At 31.6% G+C, this 21,072-nt stretch overlaps 1 protein-coding gene across 1 annotated transcript; it reads left to right on the top strand.

Annotated features, from left to right (window-relative positions):
- Nucleotides 1-426: 426 nt before the first annotated feature.
- LOC134232751 (ficolin-1-like) lies at nt 427-20,757 on the top strand. The gene is made up of 3 exons (XM_062714733.1): nt 427-520; nt 2,320-2,484; nt 20,433-20,757. The coding sequence occupies exons 1-3, from the start codon at nt 427-429 to the stop codon at nt 20,696-20,698; spliced, it is 525 nt and encodes a 174-aa protein (XP_062570717.1). The 3' UTR covers nt 20,699-20,757.
- The last annotated feature ends 315 nt before the right edge of the window (nt 20,758-21,072 follow it).

Genomic DNA, 21,072 nt, shown 5'->3' with positions numbered 1-21,072 from the left:
CACAAGTGACCTACATAGTGACGTCATTTTCATATTGTGACATCACAAACAAGGAGAAAACTTTATTCAGCATATGCTATTTATAGACCTTGTGTATGGCCATGTGTGTTCCGAATTTCATTGTAATCTGAATTGTGGTTTTGTAGATATAGAGACAGTTCGCGAACTTTTTGATCAATCCTCGTATGTAAGTTTGTGTGGGTATACGTCTGTTTATATGTAAGTATGTGTGAATACGTGTATGTTTATTTCTAAATATAAATGTATGTTTTATGTGAAGTTAGTTTATATGCATTTATGTTTATTTGTAAGGTTTTCTCTGTATGCATGTATGATTATCTAAGTTAATTTTAAAGCAAAATAAAATAAAGGCCGGTAAGCTATTAGCAGAAGATAAATTAACGATTTCTACCATATTTATAGGTTATGCAGAAGAGAGTAGACGGATCAACTCATTTCTATCGAACTTGGGAAGATTATAGAAAAGGTTTCGGGGATCCAAAGAACAACTATTGGATTGGTAAGAATACATATATACACTGTACTTTGAAATACAACAAAATATTGTTTATATTTAACCTACCTGCTTGTAGTTGAGGGAAACATAGAAAATTTTGACCCTATTAAACCAATTGTCAACCGAAAACGACCCGAGGTTAACGGTGACTTTCGAGGGATGGAAATTTACATTGTTGCAATCTCCATTGAAAATTGTAATATTTAAAATAAAATTAAAGAAGGAATAACTGCAACCAAACAGTCACCCAGCAATGACAAAAACAACTTGTTTCGTAAATAAATTAACTACATGGTAATCATGGAAATTTCTTATGTAATTGGTCAGAAAAACGCTTTTGTCAGCAAATATCATTCTCACAAGTTGGTTCTCTACTGTCTTAGGTACTCTACTCTCTTTGGTACTCTGCTCTCTTTGATACTCTACTCTCTTTGATACTCTGCACTCTTTGGTACTCTACTCTCTTTGGTACTCTACTCTTTTTGGTACTCTACTCTCTTTGGTACTCTACTGTATTTGGTACTGTAATATTTTTGGTACTTTACTCTCTTTTGTACTCTACTAATTTGGTACTCTACCCTCTTAGGTACACTATTCTCTCTTTGAACACCTGGCTTTTTGTACGACAGTCTTGCACATGCATACAAAGTAGCAGTGAATTTAATTTATGCATTAACAAATATATAGAAAATTCTTTTTTTTTTTAAATGCAAATACAAAATGTGGACACAACACGAAATTCAAGATTCAAGTATGTTCTAGAAAAAATAACCATACACCTTAGTTTAAAATATATTTTATTCATAGAAATGGATTGAACAGCAGGCATAAATGCCTATGATCGTTCTCTCCATACACCTTGACCACTCTTGAATGTTCCAGAAGTTTCTTTCTGTTACTTAATATAGACATGACTAACAAACATTTTTAAATTATCAGACACCTCACAACACTTTGTCGAAATGAAAACTTAGAAGATTTAATCAACATTGATTTTATATTGCTTTGATTTACAAAACAAGTTATTGTAAAATGGTCCCACTACTTCAAGATGTTATATTGCTTTTAGCATAATCTCTCCAAAAAATAGGAATGTCCTACTCTAACTGTTTTGTATAACTTTTTCTGTGGATATCAATGAAGGATTTGGAGATAACGACCAATATTCAAACAAACAATATTCAAAGTCGATCCATAAAACAACACAAAATAGTAACAGAGCAAACACGGACCTCCAAAACATCAGAGGTGGGATCAGGTGCCATGGAGGAGTGAGCATCCCCTGCTGACCAGTCACACCCGCCGTGTGCTTCTTTGTTATGATCAGGAAATAACGCAAAAACCCGTTATCAATTTTGTGAATAAATAGTGGTCTAACAATAAGTATAAAAAACGTCAATCAGCATTTGACTCAATGATAAATTGTATTTGCGGACAAGTTCACAGAACTTACGAAAAAATGACTTTAAACGAGACTGCTGATATTCTTGTTTCATCAACTTGTTTGTCAATAATTTACCTCGTTTTAGAAATTGTTTATACGTAGAGCATGCTCTTGCGTATTGAATCAACTGTAATATATAAACACCTTATGCAGGTGATGAAGGTATATATTGCTACATAAGTTAGGGAAGTTCACAATAGAAAAGTTAAAATCATCACCTTTATCATAGAGCTTGGTTGTTAGATAACCATGTGTAATTTTTTTTAAATACATTATTTAAAACAATTAGGATAAAATCATATTCTAAGCAATAGTCATAAACATTAATTTCAATGTTCTTTTTCAAATTGTCATAAAGGGAATGACGCAATTCATGTATTAACAAAAGATCAGGACCAGGAACTGCGAGTAGATCTCCATGGATTTAACGGGGACACGGCGTATGCTGCATATGCAACATTTTATATCGGAAACGAGGCTGATAAATACCGACTCACAGTATCCGGGTACACGGGAACTGCAGGTAAAAGTATTCATTGACATAACCTTGATACAGTCCCTGAAACATTCTACTTTCCCACCTGAACGGTGAACGAACGCTGAACAAACGCTGAACGAACGCAGAGCGAACGGTGAGTGATCGATTTGTGAACGCTGAACGCAACTTGATGAACGATGTGTGAACGGTGAACGGTGAGTGAACGCAGAACACGAACGGAGCGCGAACGCGAGCGCAAAGTTAACGGTGAACGAACGGTAAACGAAAGATGAACGATTTATTCGGAATGCCTCCGATCTTTTCCTTGAACTGAAATTATTCTATTATTCTATAATTCTAATTTCAGGTGCTAAAACATAAAAAAAACAATAGATAAATAAATAATAAAAAACATTTTCTTCTGCACATACATATGTTTTAAATCGTTATTTTAATAACACAATTTTAATTGCCGTAAAACATGTTTATTTGTTACTGAACGCGTGTAGCATAAATATAAAATCAATCTTCGTATATAGTAAATATGCTTATTCTTTTAACTAATAAAATAATGTGGACTGTAGAAGATAAAACTACTACTTATAGAATGAATAAATTACAGTGTACCCGGATGAAACAACCATATATGTAGTTCCGTGCCAAGGCGATTCTGAGTAAAATAACGGATTTTTTTAAATTTACAAATGTCTATTGACGTATTGCATAAATACACTCGTATTTTAAAATTCTAATGCAAAATATTAAAAATTTAAGTATAATTTTTATTCTTTTATGATGATTATTTTACCTAACTTCTACATGTATCTGTAGATATTTCCCGACCTTGATTATGCTCGAACAAGATGATGGAAAGAGGCAATCAAATTATTTGTAATAGATTAAATTTTCAAAACTAAACAAGTAATGTGCTGTCATAAATTTTATTGAACAGAAAAATGTACGAGAGAGAGAGGGAGAGAGAGAGAGATATACCCCCCTTCATTCTCAGATATCTGTTGTATCGAATAAAAATTCTTATTATTTTTCCTAAATATTCCAAGCAATAAAAGTAATCATTTTTTGATTAACAAATCCATTTGACAGTATTCATCGTCTTTTATTTTCCATCTTCAAGTTCACACGGTTCACAGGAAGTCCACGGTACTTGTCCTGTCAATCAAAATCATTCGACACAGTGGAGATGTGGAAATCTCGTTTTACCGAACATGCCGAAGGTAAAGAGTCACATAGTATTTCCAAGAAGTTTTAATATTTTTCCTATTAATTCAAGATCTGATTTTGGCATTTCTACAGAAAAAAATAAATAAATAATGGGAATATATACTTGGAAGGATTAAGTTTGAAACTGAATTTGAAACATATTCCCTGCCAATTAAAAATACTACTTTCGGCACATGTATATTTTGAAATACTGTTGTTTAATGACTGTTTCGATATTCGTTTTAAGACTGATTTTCTTGTGTTACAATACACATTAAATATTATTTAAAATATACTGAAAATACTAGCTAAGAATTTGATTTCGGCAGAAAAGGCGCGGGGGAGGCTCTTAATCAAACATATATTTAGGTACGGTGAAGGAAGGAATTTTCCCTCTCTGATAATAGACTTAACGTAAAGTAGAAAAAATTCTAATGTATTACATTTTAAACAGTTGGTCTTTTCTAAAATTTTAAATCACACTATTAATTTAATTAGCTCTAAAGATATTTAATTAACTGAATATCTGCAGTACTGTTCATAGCTCTCAGACCTGCATGTAGTTCTAATGTGTTTTCGTGCATTTTTTTAAAAATACGTGTTAGAAATATTCTTTTTTTTTGTGTATTCTTGTCTTGTAAAAGATTTGGATTATTATCCATCCATTAACGATTCGTCGTCTTTGACATTACAACAAAATGTTGCCGTACTTGAAGCATTTGTATATTGCCTTTATTCAAATTTAATATTTTAGCATCGTTCTACATACAGTCCCTGAAACGTTCTACTTTCCCATTTTTCCCTTCGTTCAGCGTTCGTTCACCGTTCAGCGTGCGTTCACCGTTCGCTCTCCGTTCACAGTATTGCGTTCACCGTTCACCGTGCGCTCGCGTTCACTTTCACAAAACGTTCACCGTTCGATCTTCGTTCCGTTTACTTTGCGTTCACTTTGCGTTCACCTTGTGTTCACCGTTCAGTTATCGTTCAGTCTTCATTGTCATTCGGAACCCCAAAGTCAAAGGACTTATCTTTTTGATGGTAAGGATTTTCACGTTTTTTAATTAAATAACATAGATATCGTGTTTGAAGAATAATTATTTCATTGCAAAAATTATCTATGACATTTATATTTCTATTATTATAACTCAGCTGTTACTTATTACATGAAATTTCCCTGGAAAATAATACATTACGTACATACTTGTATGTAGAACGATGCTAAAATATTAACTTAAAAAAAGGGCAATGTACAAATCCTTCACGGACGGCATCAATTTGTTGTAATTTTAAAGAAGACAAATTATTATTGGATGTATTATAATTAATCCAAGTCTTTTACAGGACAAGAATACATAAAAAAAATTATTTCTACAGTAACACGAATTTTAAACTACACATAGTTTTGAAAATATTAACAATACTGCAAATATTCAGTTAATTAGATATCTTTAGAGCTAATTAAATTCATAGTGTGATTTTAAATTTTAGAAAAGACCAACTGTTTAAAATCGTCTATTATTACAGACGGAAAATTCCTTCCTTCTCCGTACCTAAACATATGTTTAAATATATGTTTGCCATTCAGTATAATTAAAACACCCCCCCCCCCCTCGGTGCCTTTTCACGAAATAAAATTCGTAGTGAGTTTTTTTTTCAGTATATTTTATTTTATATTAAATGTATATTGTAACACAAGAAAATCAGTCTTAAAACCAACATCAAACAGTCATTAAACAATAGTATTTTAGAACTAGAGCAAAGCTCGTTGCAAAGCAACGAGTAGGTCTTCCGTCCTGTTTTGACCGGAACTGACGTCAACAAAAGAAAGCAATGAGCTAAGTCGTATCCAGTCACTTTTTAATTTCAGTTTTGCATCAAAACTTTAAAAAATAAGCTATTTTTGGCTACTTCCGGTTTGACCGGAATGATGTTGACGGACGGAACATTAAGTTTTATGCTTCCTGTGACATATGTTACCCAAAAACTTGTCAAGAACAGCAAATATATGCATTTTCTGACGACTTCCGGTTTGACCGGAAGCGAAGTCTCCGGACGAATTTTGACGACTTCAATAGATTAAGTTTGACATTTTGAACAACTTTGCTTCTTTGACGTATTACTAATTCTCAATACTTTTTGAGATATTTGGAAAAAACTTTTGGCCCTCTAGATCCCTCAATTTGGTGTCAGGTCATTTCTCTCTAAATTTTTTTCTCTCCCAGGTTATTTCTCTCTCCTACCATTTCACGGTAGGTTATTTCACGGTAGGTCATTTCTCTCTCCTACCTGGGTCATTTCACCCCATTTTTAATCTGATCTTATATAATTATTTACATTTCCATTCTTGTGTTATTAACTTTTGTCTCGTAAAATAAATTAATTTTATCAATTTATGACCAATAAAATTCAAACGAGAAAATGTGTCGTAATTTTATTTACAGGGGAAAATTTAATATTTGATATTAATGAAAATAAATTGATACCATTGTCCAGCCCTTGCTACGTGGAGGCCTCCTCTGTTAAGAGTAATAATTTTGAAAGAAAATTTTAAACTCAATTAAAATAAATTAATTTGTTAAAATAATTAAGTTTTACCATAGCCGATGGTGAAGTTTTGTCTATAATCTGAATATTATATAGATACTGATCAAACTCGAATCTTGGAAAAATGATACAAAAAGAATTGCTTTTATTGATTGATTTTGTTTGGCGATACAAATATTTTGGAATAAAAAAATAAAACAGTTTTAAATTATAATATGTCAATTTTGATCTTAGGAGAAAAAAGGGACATGACATAAAATAATAGCTGCAGAACTGTAGCTCGATCTCCGAAAAGAAATATATTGACAGACCGGTTCAATACATTTTCTTTTAGGAAAACTACAGTTCTGCAGCTAAAAAATAGATAATTTTTAGAAAACAAAGGATACTTCAAAATATATATTATGAAATCAGATACACAAGTAAAAGTATGTAAATATTTACCAATATTTATTTTGAATAATTGTATATTATAAAACTATAAATAATAAGAACGCGAAGAAAATAATGACGTAAAAATGCTATAGATATGAAAAAACCTAAAATGCAATATTTTCAAGGTACACAACATTAACAAAGTAGCCAAACCACATGAATTAATGGGAATGAAACAAAGGGAAAAAAATATCTCTTAAAAATGAATTATAAGACATCGAAAAGGATTTTATCCATGGCGTCCAGTTTTCATTGTTATACCAAAGATTATAAATTTTAAGTACAAACAAAAATATTCCAACTATAATTAACACAAACTTGAACTAGCTCTTTGAAAGGGCAAAGACATATGACTCGATGTCATGTTAGCTAGAATGATCTTTCGACTGATCAATACTTCCGTTTTCTTATCAAGGAGACATTCATGAGGTCTTTTACATGTATGCACATACATATTTACGCAAGAGAAAATAATGCAGAAAAATGTTTGTAACAATCGAGACATTTTAAATTAATAATCCATGCATCAGTACATCAATTTTACGTTCTTATAATAAACATGTAAATGTTGGGGGGGGGGGGGCTTCCACTGTTGAACCGAGAAAACGTGTAATTTGGGGAAAAATGAAATCTAAAAAGTTAAAATTTACTTGACTGTGAAAATGCATACATTTAGGATTAGTCATCTTGCCTAAAAATTGTGATCTCTAGGAAGTATTACAGTAAATGTAAATGAGTTTGTATTCAATGTAATAAAAAGTGGGAACAAAATTCTTCTTTATATAATAATCTGGTTGAACACATCTTTGTACAAGTTGACTAAAGGAGATATTGTATTTTCAATTTGTGAAATCGACAATTTACGGATAAACATGCACCCAGCATGATGATAAAAAAAACCCCACCTTGTAGGGTACCATAAAACCGCAAGACAGCAATTACGAATTCTAACAATTATCTATTTATTCCCGATGAAGACCATAAAAGACAGATGACAGGACAATAAACAAATCCACTTGAGGTCTAATTGATAATGAATTTAATTGTTAAAGAAAGAAGATTAAAATAAAATATTTCTATTATCGCATTATAGCTGCAGAACTGTAGCTCTCCGATTTTTTTTTTTTTTTTTTTTGACAGACCGCACTGTCAAAACATATTTTTCAGAGAGCTACAGTTCTGCAGCTAATTCCATTAGAAAGAAAGACAGTAAGTCTTAGAATTAATGAATGAAAATAAATAATCATGTGCTTCTGTCCTTTTCAAAAGCTAGTTCAAGATTGTATAAATTGATTTTTGATTAATTAATACAAAAAATAATAAATAAAGGAATGAATTAAATTATAAAGGACTTCTAAAAAAAATAATTATTCAAATAAATGAGTGAATGCATAAATGTTTAAATCATGAATAAAATAAACAATAATTGCGTGAAGTCATAAATAAATAAAAAATACATGTGTGAATTAATAAATAGATAAATAAGACGAAATAAAATGAATAAAGTTAGCGTTAAATTCAGCGTGGTAATTAACAAAAAAAAATTAAACTTATTACACTATAATTTTTGTGTTGGAGTGAAATGACCTAGGTTGTGGAGAGAAATGACCTGGGTAATGGAGAGAAATGACCCAGGAGAGAGATGACCTGGACGGAAATGACCTAGGTGGAGCAGGTACTGGGGAGAAATGACCCGGATTCCTTAATTTAGGGGTCAGCCCTTTTTTCGAGATATCATTTGAAAGATCTTTTAATTCTGCACAAATTTTGTTCTATATGTTTTATTAAAATATTTTTAGTTTAGAAGACAAAAAGCAAAATATGTGTAAATTTTCGCTCTTTTAGGCGTTCTAATTTTTGACCCCTGTATAGCGCCATTTTGAATAGAGAAATCAAAAAACAAAAACCAATGTGCACAACTTCAATCCTTCTATTATCTAAAATCAGTTCAATTTCTGCACCAGCTTTAGCCGTCTCTGAGCCTTTGTCTGGAAACGAAAGCCTATAAATTTTCGTTTAAAGGGGAATAACTCAAAACCGGAAGTGATTTTTTTGAAATTTTAGACAACATTCTGATAGAGTTTAGTGACTTCTAGAACCTCTGAAAATTTGAGCGGAATCAATTGAGAAATGAGTGAGATATGAGGCTTCAAAGTTGGCGTCTAGGAAGTAGAAGAAAAAAAAAGAATAATAATTTTTACCAACAGAATCAGTAGAAGGTCTTCCGTTGGAAACGGAAGACCTTAATAAACATGTGCCGACAGTAGTATTTTAATTTGGCAGGGAATATGTTTCAAATTCAATTTAAAATTTGATTCTTCAAAGTATATATTCCCATTATTTATTTATTTTTTCTGCAGGAATGCAAGAATCAGATATAGAAATGATAAGGAAAAATATAAAAATTTCTTGGAAATACTAAGTGACTCTTTGCCTTCGGCATGTTCGGTGAAACGCTACTAGCACGTTGACTTCATGTGAATTGTGTGAACTTGATGATGGAAAATAAAAGCCAATGATTACTGTCAAATGGATTTGTTAATCTAAAAAAATGATTACCATTACTGCTTGGAATATTAAGGAAAGATAATAAGAATTTTTATTTGATACAACAGATATCTGAGAATCGATGGGTTCTCGCTCTCTCTCTCTCTTTCTCTCTCTCTCTCGTACATTTCTCTGTTCAATAAAAATATGACAGCAATTCGAATGCCTCTTTCCAACATCTTGACCGAGTATAATCACGGCCGGGAAATGTCTACAGATACATGTAGCAGTTAGCTAAAATAATCATCATAAAAGAATACAAAAGGCACATAAATATAGAATATTTTGCATTAGAATTTAAATAAAACGAGAGTTTTTATGCAGTACGTCAACAGATAATTGTGAATTTGAAAAAAAAAATCCGTTATTTAACTCAGAATCGCCTTGGCACGGAAATACATGTATGATTGTTTCAACCGCGTACAATGTAATTAATTCATTCTGTAAGTAGTAGTTTTATCTTCAGAAGTCCAAATTATTTTATTAGTGAAAAGAATTAGCAAAAGAATTGAAAAGAATATTTGCTATTTTATGTTAATTTTATATTTAATTTACACGCGTTCGGTAACAAATATACATGTTTTACAGCAATTAAAATCGTGTTATAAAAATATCGATTTAAAACATAGGTACATATCTGTACAGAAAAAAATGTTTTTATTATTCATTTATTTATTTATGTATTGTTTATTTATATTTAAGCAACTAAAATTAGAATTATAGAATAATAGAATAATCTCAATGCAAGGAAAAGATCGGAGGCGTTCCGAATAAATCGCTCATCTTGCGTTCACCGTTCGTTCACCGTTCACTTTGCGCTCACGTTCGAGCTCCGTTCGCGTTCTGCGTTCACTCACCGTTCACCGTTCACACATCGTTCACCAAGTTGCGTTCAGCGTTCGCACATCGTTCACCCACCGTTCGCTCTGCGTTCGTTCACCGTTTGTTCAACGTTCGTTCACCGTTCAGTTGGGAAGGTAGAATGTTTCAAGGACTGTACATGTAGGTACTAAATGTATTATTTTCCAGAAAAATTTCATGGATAAAGTAACAGCTAAGTTATAATAATAGAAATATAAATATAGTAGATACTTTTTGCAATGAAATAATTATTCTTAAAACACGATATCTTAGTTATTAATTTAAAAACGTGTAAATCCTTACCATCAAATAGAGAAGTCCTTTCACTCCGGAGTTCCGAATGACAATGAAGACTGAACGATAAGTGAACGGTGAACGCAAGGTGAACGCAAAGTAAACGGAATGAAGAGTGAACGGTGAACGTTTTGTGAACGGTGAACGCAAAACTGTGAACGGAGAGCGAACGGTGAACGCACGGTGAGCAAACGGAAAAATAGGAAAGTAGAACGTTTCAGGGACTGTATCAGGACTTTTGTAAAACAGCTGTTTAACAGTCTTGCATTAATCTGTTACTTTGCAGCGCGGTGTCATGATCTGATGTCAAACAGTATCAATTATGTTTATTAAGAAATAACATCACGAAAATACATGCATTTCTTTAGAGGAAAGACATTAGATAAATATAATTCAGAGCTAGATTGAAGCGCATTTGCCTTTTCGAAAAGCGCCAATTTCAAAATCGTGTTTTAAGACTTTTCGGTCATACACATCTTTTAAATTCTAGTTATTTAACAATTTTTATCATCACACCTGTTGAAAAGCATTCTTCAAAAAGATGTTTTATTTGGTATAAATTTAAATTAATTACAGTTTTTGCAAAAACCTATGACATCATAGGAGGATGGAAATACCTTGATATGAAAAGAAAGTCCACAAGTTCCTCATCCATATTTCAGTAACCATGCATTGTATATCATGTATTTCACATGAAACGGTATCTAGAATCATATATTTACATTTGCAAATGTTTTCCTTTATACAACATTACTGAAAGCAATGTGTATCTATAAATGTATATTTAGGAAATGAATTTAGTTTTTGAAGATTCATGAGGTTATGAACTACGACGCTTCACGCCGGCATATTTATGAGAAATATGCCTTCGTGAAGCGTCGTAGTTCATATACGTCATGAATCTTCAAAAATTAAATTCATTTCTTATATTTACATTATTTTTCTAATAACTTGCCATAAATTTACGCCATTCAATTGTCATTTTTAAAGCAAAACAGAGTGCACTATATTTTTTGACATCAAGTGCAATATTACGAAGTAACAATGGAGATATTCATGCTTATTCGTGCTGCAGATGTAATGTAGTTCATGAGAAAATGAACTGCATTTTATTTTGTAAAGAATCATAGGGGAAATTTATTGGAAATGTAAATATTTGCATATCCACTGTTCTCTCCCACTATGAACATGTAGACATCAACTGCTTTGAGTTCACAGGACTATAGTCGCAACTGCTTCTACTATGAGTACAATTGCTTTATCACACTCGTGTAGAACAAGCTCTACTATACTTATATGGTGTGTTGAGAAGTATATAAATGAAATGTTTCGTAAGAGGAATAAATATAAGTTTTTAATTATATTCTTTAAAAAACGAAATTAAGAATATTTAAAATTGCTGATTTATATCTTTAAAAAAAGGATATGGAGATAACGAACAGTATTCAATATCAAAGTCCATGAAACAATGCAAAATAGGAGCAGAGCAAACACGGACCTCCGAAACATCAGAGGTTGAATCAGGTGCCATGGAGGAGTTAGCATTCCCTGCCCGATCACACCCGCCGTGTGCTCATTGTCATGGTCAGGAAATAACGGAAAAATCCGTCGTCAATTCAGTGTATAAATAATGGACTAACAGTTCAAATTCAAAACTAAAAAGTCAATTTTGGTCAATGTATTTAATTGTGTAATAAAACTTTTTAAAAATTGTAGAGAACTCAAATATTTACATTTTTTTGTATCATGCATATCTGTACAAAGAACGATAACTCTTCACATTTGGGTAATAATTCAGAAAGAGAAAATTTCTTTAACCTTTTCGCTGCCGTACAGATTTTGAGTTCAAATTACGCACAGTGCCGTGACAGTTTTTTTTAATTACATTAAATCTATGATGTTACGTTACCGTAACGTCACAAACAAAGTAGGTAAAGGTATAAAAAACAACTTTTTCGCATTTCACTTTTTGCAGGAAATGCAATACGATTAAAATTAGATATATACATATGCAGTGTAATTGAAACACAGTTATGCATAAATAACTATTCACACAAGTTTTCGTGATTTATCGTTGAAAATTCTGTCGTACTTGAAAAAGGGTCATTTCTGTTTATACACCTTAATATACATTTTTAACGTATACGTTACATAATTTATCAAATGTACCCGGCCCATAGCTAAAACTGTACTGTTAGTAGCTCTCCGAAAAAATACATATTGATAGACCGGTCTGTCAAAATATTTTTGGAGAGCTACTGCTAGTTCTGCAACTAACCCGATTAGTAGAAAAGCCGATGACGGGGTATCTAATTAAAGATTTACTGTTGAACTAAACTAGAAAAAAGTACCCCTTCTTTATAAGAGCCTTTGCACACTCGATCACTCCTTTTCCTGAACCACTTGCACGAAGGGTGTTAGGAAAGTTCGCGGACAAGTTCTATTATGAGCACGCTATTTCCTTGAAACCAGTAAAACTCTCCAGATAAAAATTTTACCTATTTTCTTATGAACATACAAAGATTTGGTGTTTTCTGTTGATTTGTAAAAAAAATATGGAGCTATAATATTAATTTGATACAACATGCTTCACAGAGCATGCTACTTTTACGCACGTTTACATCACATATACTTTTTATTGAAATTAAAAAATGCACAGTTGTAGCGTATTGTTATAAATTATTTTTTTTTATATTTGTTAACACGATTATGTTGATCTTTTAATACTGTCACATTTTCTAATCGTGTTGGTAAATACACGACTTAGACGTAAGTTTGCTTCGAATTTTTCTTCGTCTTTTCACCCTGGATCGGAAACTCGGATGCAGTCTGTGGATTGTTTGAATCAATCAAATAAAGAGGTTTTTAGATGTTTAGGTGTATAAAAACTTACTTCATTATTTCTCTAAAGATTTTATTAATTAAATCATGGGCATTTGTTTCTGTGATAATTTTAACTCATGGTATAGTAATGACATTTTTAAAATATTGATTTTAAAAAAATATATCACAAAATAACCCCAAACAAATAAAAACTAAAATTAAACAAGAAAAGTGTACGTTCTTTGCGTATAAACTCTTCAAGGCCCTTAAAAAAGCAAGAAGCGTTTGTTAAATGACATTTCTAATTCTTTTCAAAATCGTTTCCTTAGCTGTTAGAAAATAAAATAGAAACGTGTTAATTACTACCGGTTTAAGTGACGTTGAAATCTCGAGGAAATCAAGTTATTAGAGGTATTTGCCTGGGGTGACGGGGAGGAGTACTTGCCCCAATTTCGACAGACAAGATATCTTGCCTGCCCTCTGTTTGTAAATACCTACCATAATTCTTTCATTTAAGTAATAGTGAGATATAATCTAACAGGAGAAGCAAGCGAAAAAAAATCTTACCCCGGCTCCCCCCTCCCCTGTCGGCAATTAAAATCGATAATTCGTGCCTAAAAGACATTAAATCTCTGTTGGTATTTTGAACAAACTGAATGGATAGAATTCAATGGGACTATACGTATAAACATGCATGCAGAGGATCTATGTCAAAGTCATTTCCTGCAGAAAAAAGAGCCATAATTGTTCAATGGACATGCAGTCTTTTCCGGCAATTGGCGATGTCATGCACTGACTACATGTATAACAAAACTGAGAGGTTTATCTGTAGAGTTCCTTGTCTCTTTGTGGATTTTTTTAATAATGCGACATGTATGAAATAAACCCTTTCACTTTGTTATGCAAAAGCCCTTCAAGGCTTTAATGTTTAATGATGTTACAAATGTTAAACTATATATATAATATATCATGCCGATTAAATATTAAAAAACATTTTCAGAAATTACAAAATGAAATAGCATTACTAGTATTTCCACGATCAAATCATTAAGTTTTTATGAGTAATGGTAAATTATTCCCGTTTTAAAGAATAAGTCAGGCTAAATAAATATTTTTTTTGAAATATTTCCCTAATAGTATGGAATTTTGATTGCTTGTATCTTTCAAACCAGAGACACGTTCAAACGAGGATTGAAAATACAAAGTTGTTTAATTTCAAATTAGAATACAGTCGCACCTGCTGTTACGGCCACCCTTAATCAGCGGCCACTCCCCATGAGCGGCCAGTTTCAGTCCCGCCCGTTCATATTTTCACTATATTTTAACTCATTTAAGCGGCCACCTGTCTAACGCGGCCAGTGGCCAGTGTTTTTAGGTCCCGTTTGCTCAACATGCCTGTTTTCAGCGGCCATTTTGTCTGTTTTGTCACATGACTTCCGTCTGACACGTGACCTCGTATCCTCATACGAAGCCAAACATGAACAGCTGATAATGAGTTAATGACCAATAATTGCAGGTGTAATTTGAATTCTGTCAGGATTTAATGATCTAATTAATATGATTAAATGATTTATTGTTAAAAGATGTTTTTTGGTGTTCTTAATATACAAAGTAGGTTGTTGAATATTTTCAGGATATAAACTCAATAGGCTACATTAATTACAATTTCGCCTGAGGTTATCAAGTCAAGCGGTCAGTCTCACATTTTAACCTTTTATGTTATATAAGTAAATAGATATCTAGAAAAACTAAAACACTTTACACAGCATCAGGGAAATGCTAAGTTGTTAGAACATTTTATGATTTCCTGTGATGTAAATTCTATGGCTGAAAAATTAAATTACCAACACACACAAAAAAAACAATAACAGATTTCTTTCAGAAATTCGTGCAAAATGAAATGTAAAAGGGATTTCATTTGACTTAAATTTTCCCAAGTTTTAAAATTTGTTGAAATTGGATTTGGATACGTGTGAAAATAAATACACAACCCTGGTCCCAGTTTTTCATTCATTGGTTTGAAACCTGGAATAAGTGGCCACCTGTCTTATGTGGCCAATTTGTCATTCTCCCACGAGTGGCCTCTTAAAACAGGTTTGACTGTATACTGTTTTTATTTTCTTATGACCAAAACATATAAAATACCCGTTTAACATATTCGTTCCTATATAATATTTTTCAGTATATCATAAAATGATTGTTTCCAGCAACAAAAGGCCAAAATGGCGTTAAACTCAGAATGATGACGTAACGTCATAATCAGTTTTACTTGTGACGTAAATGAGCTAACGGTAGGCCGAAAATAGGCCCATGGCACTTAACGTAGTTTTTGAAGATAGTCCCAAAATAGGCACAAAGAATGTTAAACACCCAATTTTATGTTAACGCCCCCAAAATCTACCTGATTCAAGATCAATAATTTACCGCCTGTCAATCATTAAAAAAACAATAGCTTCTGATTTGATTGACAGGTCAGCTACCAGTGCTTCTTGATAATCTGAGTTTGCATGTTTTGAGAACAATTACCTGGTCACGCGCCAAACGCTTTCATGTACCCGCATAGTATACACGCGGGTTAGAATATGTTTGAATTTTATTTATTTAAAAAAAATAATTGAAAGTAGATTATTAAAACATTGACATAATAAAATATTTCTTTTTTATCTTCACTGCTGTTTGTTTCTTGTAAGTGTTATATCGTCCACGTTATCTGTAGAAAAAAAGACCGCGTCCACAGAAACTGGCTCTATTTGCCGTAATTATAGAAGTCCACCGATTTAAATTATTTTTTAAGAAATGAGATATAAGAAAAATATTCAGCACTAATAAACGGCATAGCAAAGTTTTTAAAAGATGTTTTATTTTGTAGTATGGCTACAATCCGCACGATGTTGTACAGAAATTGATGTCAGAATTAATGCTCGAATTTCTTCTAGCGTCTGTATATATACGTAATGAAAATGTGAAGATAGTTAATAGTGATCAATTCTGAAAAGAAATCTTTCTAACAATAAAATTTTGTAAACACACGAAGAATAAAAAATATGGAATATTTTGGACAACATTATTGGCCATAAAAAAAAAAACATTCCGATCGTGGTAAATGCATGTTCGCATGCACGACGAATAGGTGGATTCATAATTTTTTTATTTCAATATTCAGACTTTTTTAATCAAGCGATTTCTTTTATTGAAGATTAAAATAGATAATTGTTATTGATTTGTAGTTTTTACTCGTGATTTTTTTCTTTTATGTAAGAAAAACATTTTCTAAAACGATATAACCGATATTATTATTATTAATTTTTTTGCCTTCAAAACATTACCATGATAACGATGAATGCGTTTAGTTTACAAATAAATTTCATATATTAAAATAATTATTTTACGTAGTTTCACTCAAAACCAGACACAAAACACATAATGTTGATCCAGATTACCAAACACAGACTTCCTGTGTAATGCTACGCATACCCAGATTTTTGACATCTTGGGTATTGGGGGTCTCCAAGTAAATAACACCACTGTTACTTTGACCACTCCTCCTCCTCAGGTAACCGTACGGTAAAAAAATTGGGTCTTTAACTAGCATATCTATTTCAAGAATGATTTCCGCTATTAAAAAATGGATATAAAAACTTAAAAAAAAATCATAGAAAAGCATTCTGGAGTTATAATCATTATAAAAGCAATAACCTTGATCTATGACGTCACAACTGCATCAAAACAAAAATTTAGAGAACGTGTTGACGGCGCTGCTTGTATCCAGATAACTGTGTTTGAGAGGGAAATACTTTATAAAATGTTTGTGATTTATTAGAGAAAAGGAGCATTGATCAAGTGTACTGACTTTAAAGCCGTATGTTTTTCTTTACTGAAGACAAGAAGCCGCGTCCTTATGTAAGTCAGGATTTCCATCTGATATTCTTGAAAAGAATCAAAGAATGCAAATATAAGTAATAAACAACGATTATTCAGTGAACATGGCATTATGAATAGCAATAGCTTTGCTGGCTTATTTTCCATGATATGCCAGCACAGCAATTTCAATCAAATTGCGTCATTATTTTCCATTAAAATTCTGGAAGAAAATGGTCATATCAACCTGATCATGATTACCCCTTACACTGTAATACATTGAATTTACGCGTCTTGTTAAAAAAAAAATCTATGATATATTAAAAGTTAAACCGGTATGTAATAAATAAAGTCAATACGGAACAAATAAAAAGAAATATTGATTAGAATTAAAATTTCGGAATCCAATTAAAGCAAAAACAAACATTTGAACTTATCAGCTTTGGTTATCTTTTCAATATCTATTCAAAATGTTTAATTATTAGGTGCTTTTAGTTGAGTAGCAGCATGTAAAATCTGCATTTATGAAACTTACGAAAAATACATCGAACACAAGAAAAAAACGAAACAGGAAATAAATTTTAATTTGTTCATACGCAACAAAATAAAATAAATAAACTTGACAATATTAAATCACGGAATCAAACAATCAGTCAATCAATCTAAAGCCTCAAGAGTTACTGGTAATCTATAAACTCAGAACGTTTTCTCAAGGTTTGGCTTGCACGTACTTGTTATTATGACGTCATTTACCTAAAATGACGTTGATTCTACTCGTTGCTGCTAAATGGACGAGTAGTATCTCAATATACCGAATTTATTTAAACAATAAAACGCGTAAGCGGGTTATGTTAATTTTTTCCGCAATAGCTGCGACCGATAATTCCAGTAATAACAAAGAAAGACATTTTATTGTTCATATTTATATCTGTATAAATAGGATTAAAAAGTAATTATTGTATTAATGATGCAAACTTCTTTAAACGTTTCATTGATGGAACAGCCACTGATCAAGAAATCTGTACAGGCGACATGCCTAATGTAGTTCATGCAGTGACTAACGCAATGGGTTTTCTTAAGAAATAAAGGAGAAAATATTCAGTGGATGTACATATAATAGTATGAAATATACCTTTGAAATGCAATCATGTTCACTGAGCATATTCAATAGTAATAATACCGGCATTATAAGTAACAACATTTATCTCAAAAATTTATGGCGTCATCGCTGGTATGAAATTCACTTTGTTTATCGATATATTTGCCTGAAATTTTTATGATATTCTACAAATAAGCCATAAAATCTTTAATGTTATGCAATAAAAAGATGCAAAACTTCAATAATTATTTACGTTGAATAGAAGTAAAAGGAATACAAAGTCACAATTCATTTCAATAAAATCGGCCCAAAATCGGCCCCATGGCACTCTACGCAAGTGTGTGATCGGCCCAAAATTGGCCCTGTGGCACAGAAGTGGTTAAAAATGATACCTTATTTCTTAAAACATTTAATTAAAGATTACTTCCATTTATACTTTTTGGAGTTTTTATCAATAGTGAGAAAAATGGTGGCTGTTGAAAGAGAGACTTCAGTAAAAAAAAAATTAAAATATAAATATTCGATTCAATTATGGATCCATGACTTTTTTCAAAGAGGGTGGTGTGGTGTAGGGGAGCTATGATCTAATTATAATATTTCCTGGATTTACAATGTATTTTGCATTTTGTATTTTTATGCTTTACTTTGTCGTGAATATTTACGAAGGTAGTTTTGACAAACTGAAATGTTATCATCTACACAACATTGTTTTCGCCTTTGCTTATCTTAGTTGATGAAACAAGAATATTAACAGTGTCAGTTTAAGTCATCATTTCGTAAATTCTAGGGTTGATACAATGACCTTGTCAGCAAATACAATTTATCATTGAGACAAATGCTGACTGATTTTTTTTTTCATATTAAGTGTTAGCCCATTATTTATACTGAACTGACGACGGATTTTTCCGTTATTTCCCGATCATGACAAGGAGCACACGGCGGATGTGACCGATCAGCAGGGGATGCTCACTCCTCCATGGCACCTGATCCCACCTCTGATGTTTCGGAGGTCCGTGTTTGCTCTGCTTCTATTTTGCATTGTTTTATGGACTTTGAAATTGAATACTCTTCGTTATCTCCATATCCTTCTCGAATGCAGACTTAACATAAATGATTTATGCTATTGAATGAATAGATATTTCATCGTTTAAGCGATCGTTAGGAGTAGTTCCATATGTATCTATTGAGGAACACTAGTATTTATATACAGACTCTATCTAATTTGACACTATCATGGATATGTTAGCACTTTCAGTTTTAGTTTTAACACGTCTTTATATCATTGTTAATTTTTCATTGATTTAAACATATTTCATTGATTACATACAATATATACTAACTTAGATTGTCCTTTCAATTGATTCACAAGAAAATGATATAAAAAGCATTATAAAAAACTGAAGGTTGATATTGAAATTTCCTATTCTTGTTGATAGATTAAATTATTTGAATTACTAGTATCGTTAATTAAACATAGATTATCACAAAGAGAACATATGCTGTTTTCAAATATCTTTTAAGGACAGATGATACAAACAAATTTTTTCTTTGAAAAGCATTCAATATCATGTCACAAGCTTAGAAAATTGGATGGTTCTTAGAATTTTTTCTCCAAAGAACTGGAAAATGAAATAGACTTGGAAAATATTAGTAATATTTCAATGAAAAAAAACAAATATAGACAAATCACATTCAGTAAAGGTTTACAGGTGAAAACAAATTTCAGAATATGTTAACATGGTGCTAAAAGTGTAATATAAACCAAAGAAAAATATACCGAGCCAGGTGAATTTTAAGAGGAAGGTGAAAATGACAAAAAATTAACATTATCACATAGGCTGATTTTTACCATTTAGCTTTTCCTGATAAAATTCACCTGGCTTGGTATATTTTTCTTAAGTTTATATTACACATTTAGCACCATGGTAACATATTCTGAAATTTGTTTTCACCTGTAAACCTGTACTGAATGTGATTTGTCTAAATTTGTTGTTTCATTGAAATGTTACTAATATTTTCCAAGTCTCTTTCATATTCCAGTTCTTAGGAGAAAAAATTCTAAGAACCATCCATATTTCTAAACATTTGACATGATATTAAATCTTTTTCAAAGAAAAAAATTGTTTGTATCATCTGTCCTTAAAAGACTAAGGGTGGGTTATATGATACATGCAATCATGATTTAGCAACATCAAGCTTAACATGTTTATTTTAAATCTATTAATGATGCGTCTATTTTTTTTATTTATGTTTATTTAAATGCTCCATAAATTGCACGTTTGTATATAATTCATTAAATACTCTGTTACAGGTGATAGTTTGACTAATTCTCACAATGGAATGGCATTTTCAACAAAGGACCAGGATAACGACAAGGATAGTGGTGGTAACTGTGCTACATCCTGGCACGGAGCCTGGTGGTACAACAGCTGTTACAACTCAAACCTGAACGGACGGTACGGACAATCTGGTGATTCTGGTGGAAAATACACTACCTGGTGGCACTGGAAAAATAAATATGAAGCATTAAAACAGACTCAGATGATGATCAGACACAAAAAGCGAATCAGATTGTGATCAAATATAACGATTGCTATTATTGTTATTTTGTCTGTTTATAGTAAATGTATCAGCAACACGTTTTTATAACATATTTTTTTTGGTTCAAGGAGTTCTTTCTTTATATATATATATTTATATATATATATATATATATATATATATATATATATATATATATATATATATATATATATATATATATATATATATATATATATATAGATAGATAGATAGATAGATAGATAGATAGATAGATAGATAGATAGATAGATAGATATATCAAGATAGAAGGCTTATATCCTAGTACCACATAAGGTAGTACGTTACATCCGCATCACATGTAGATTCGAACAAATCCGGCGGTCGAAAATCAACCCATCCGTTATCTT

The sequence above is a fragment of the Saccostrea cucullata genome, unplaced genomic scaffold, assembly GCF_032062105.1.
Source record: "Saccostrea cucullata isolate Sc308-1 unplaced genomic scaffold, CSIRO_AGI_Scuc_v1 ctg4036, whole genome shotgun sequence".
Lineage (NCBI taxonomy): Eukaryota > Metazoa > Mollusca > Bivalvia > Ostreida > Ostreidae > Saccostrea > Saccostrea cuccullata.
This window is presented reverse-complemented; position numbering and strand designations above follow the sequence as displayed.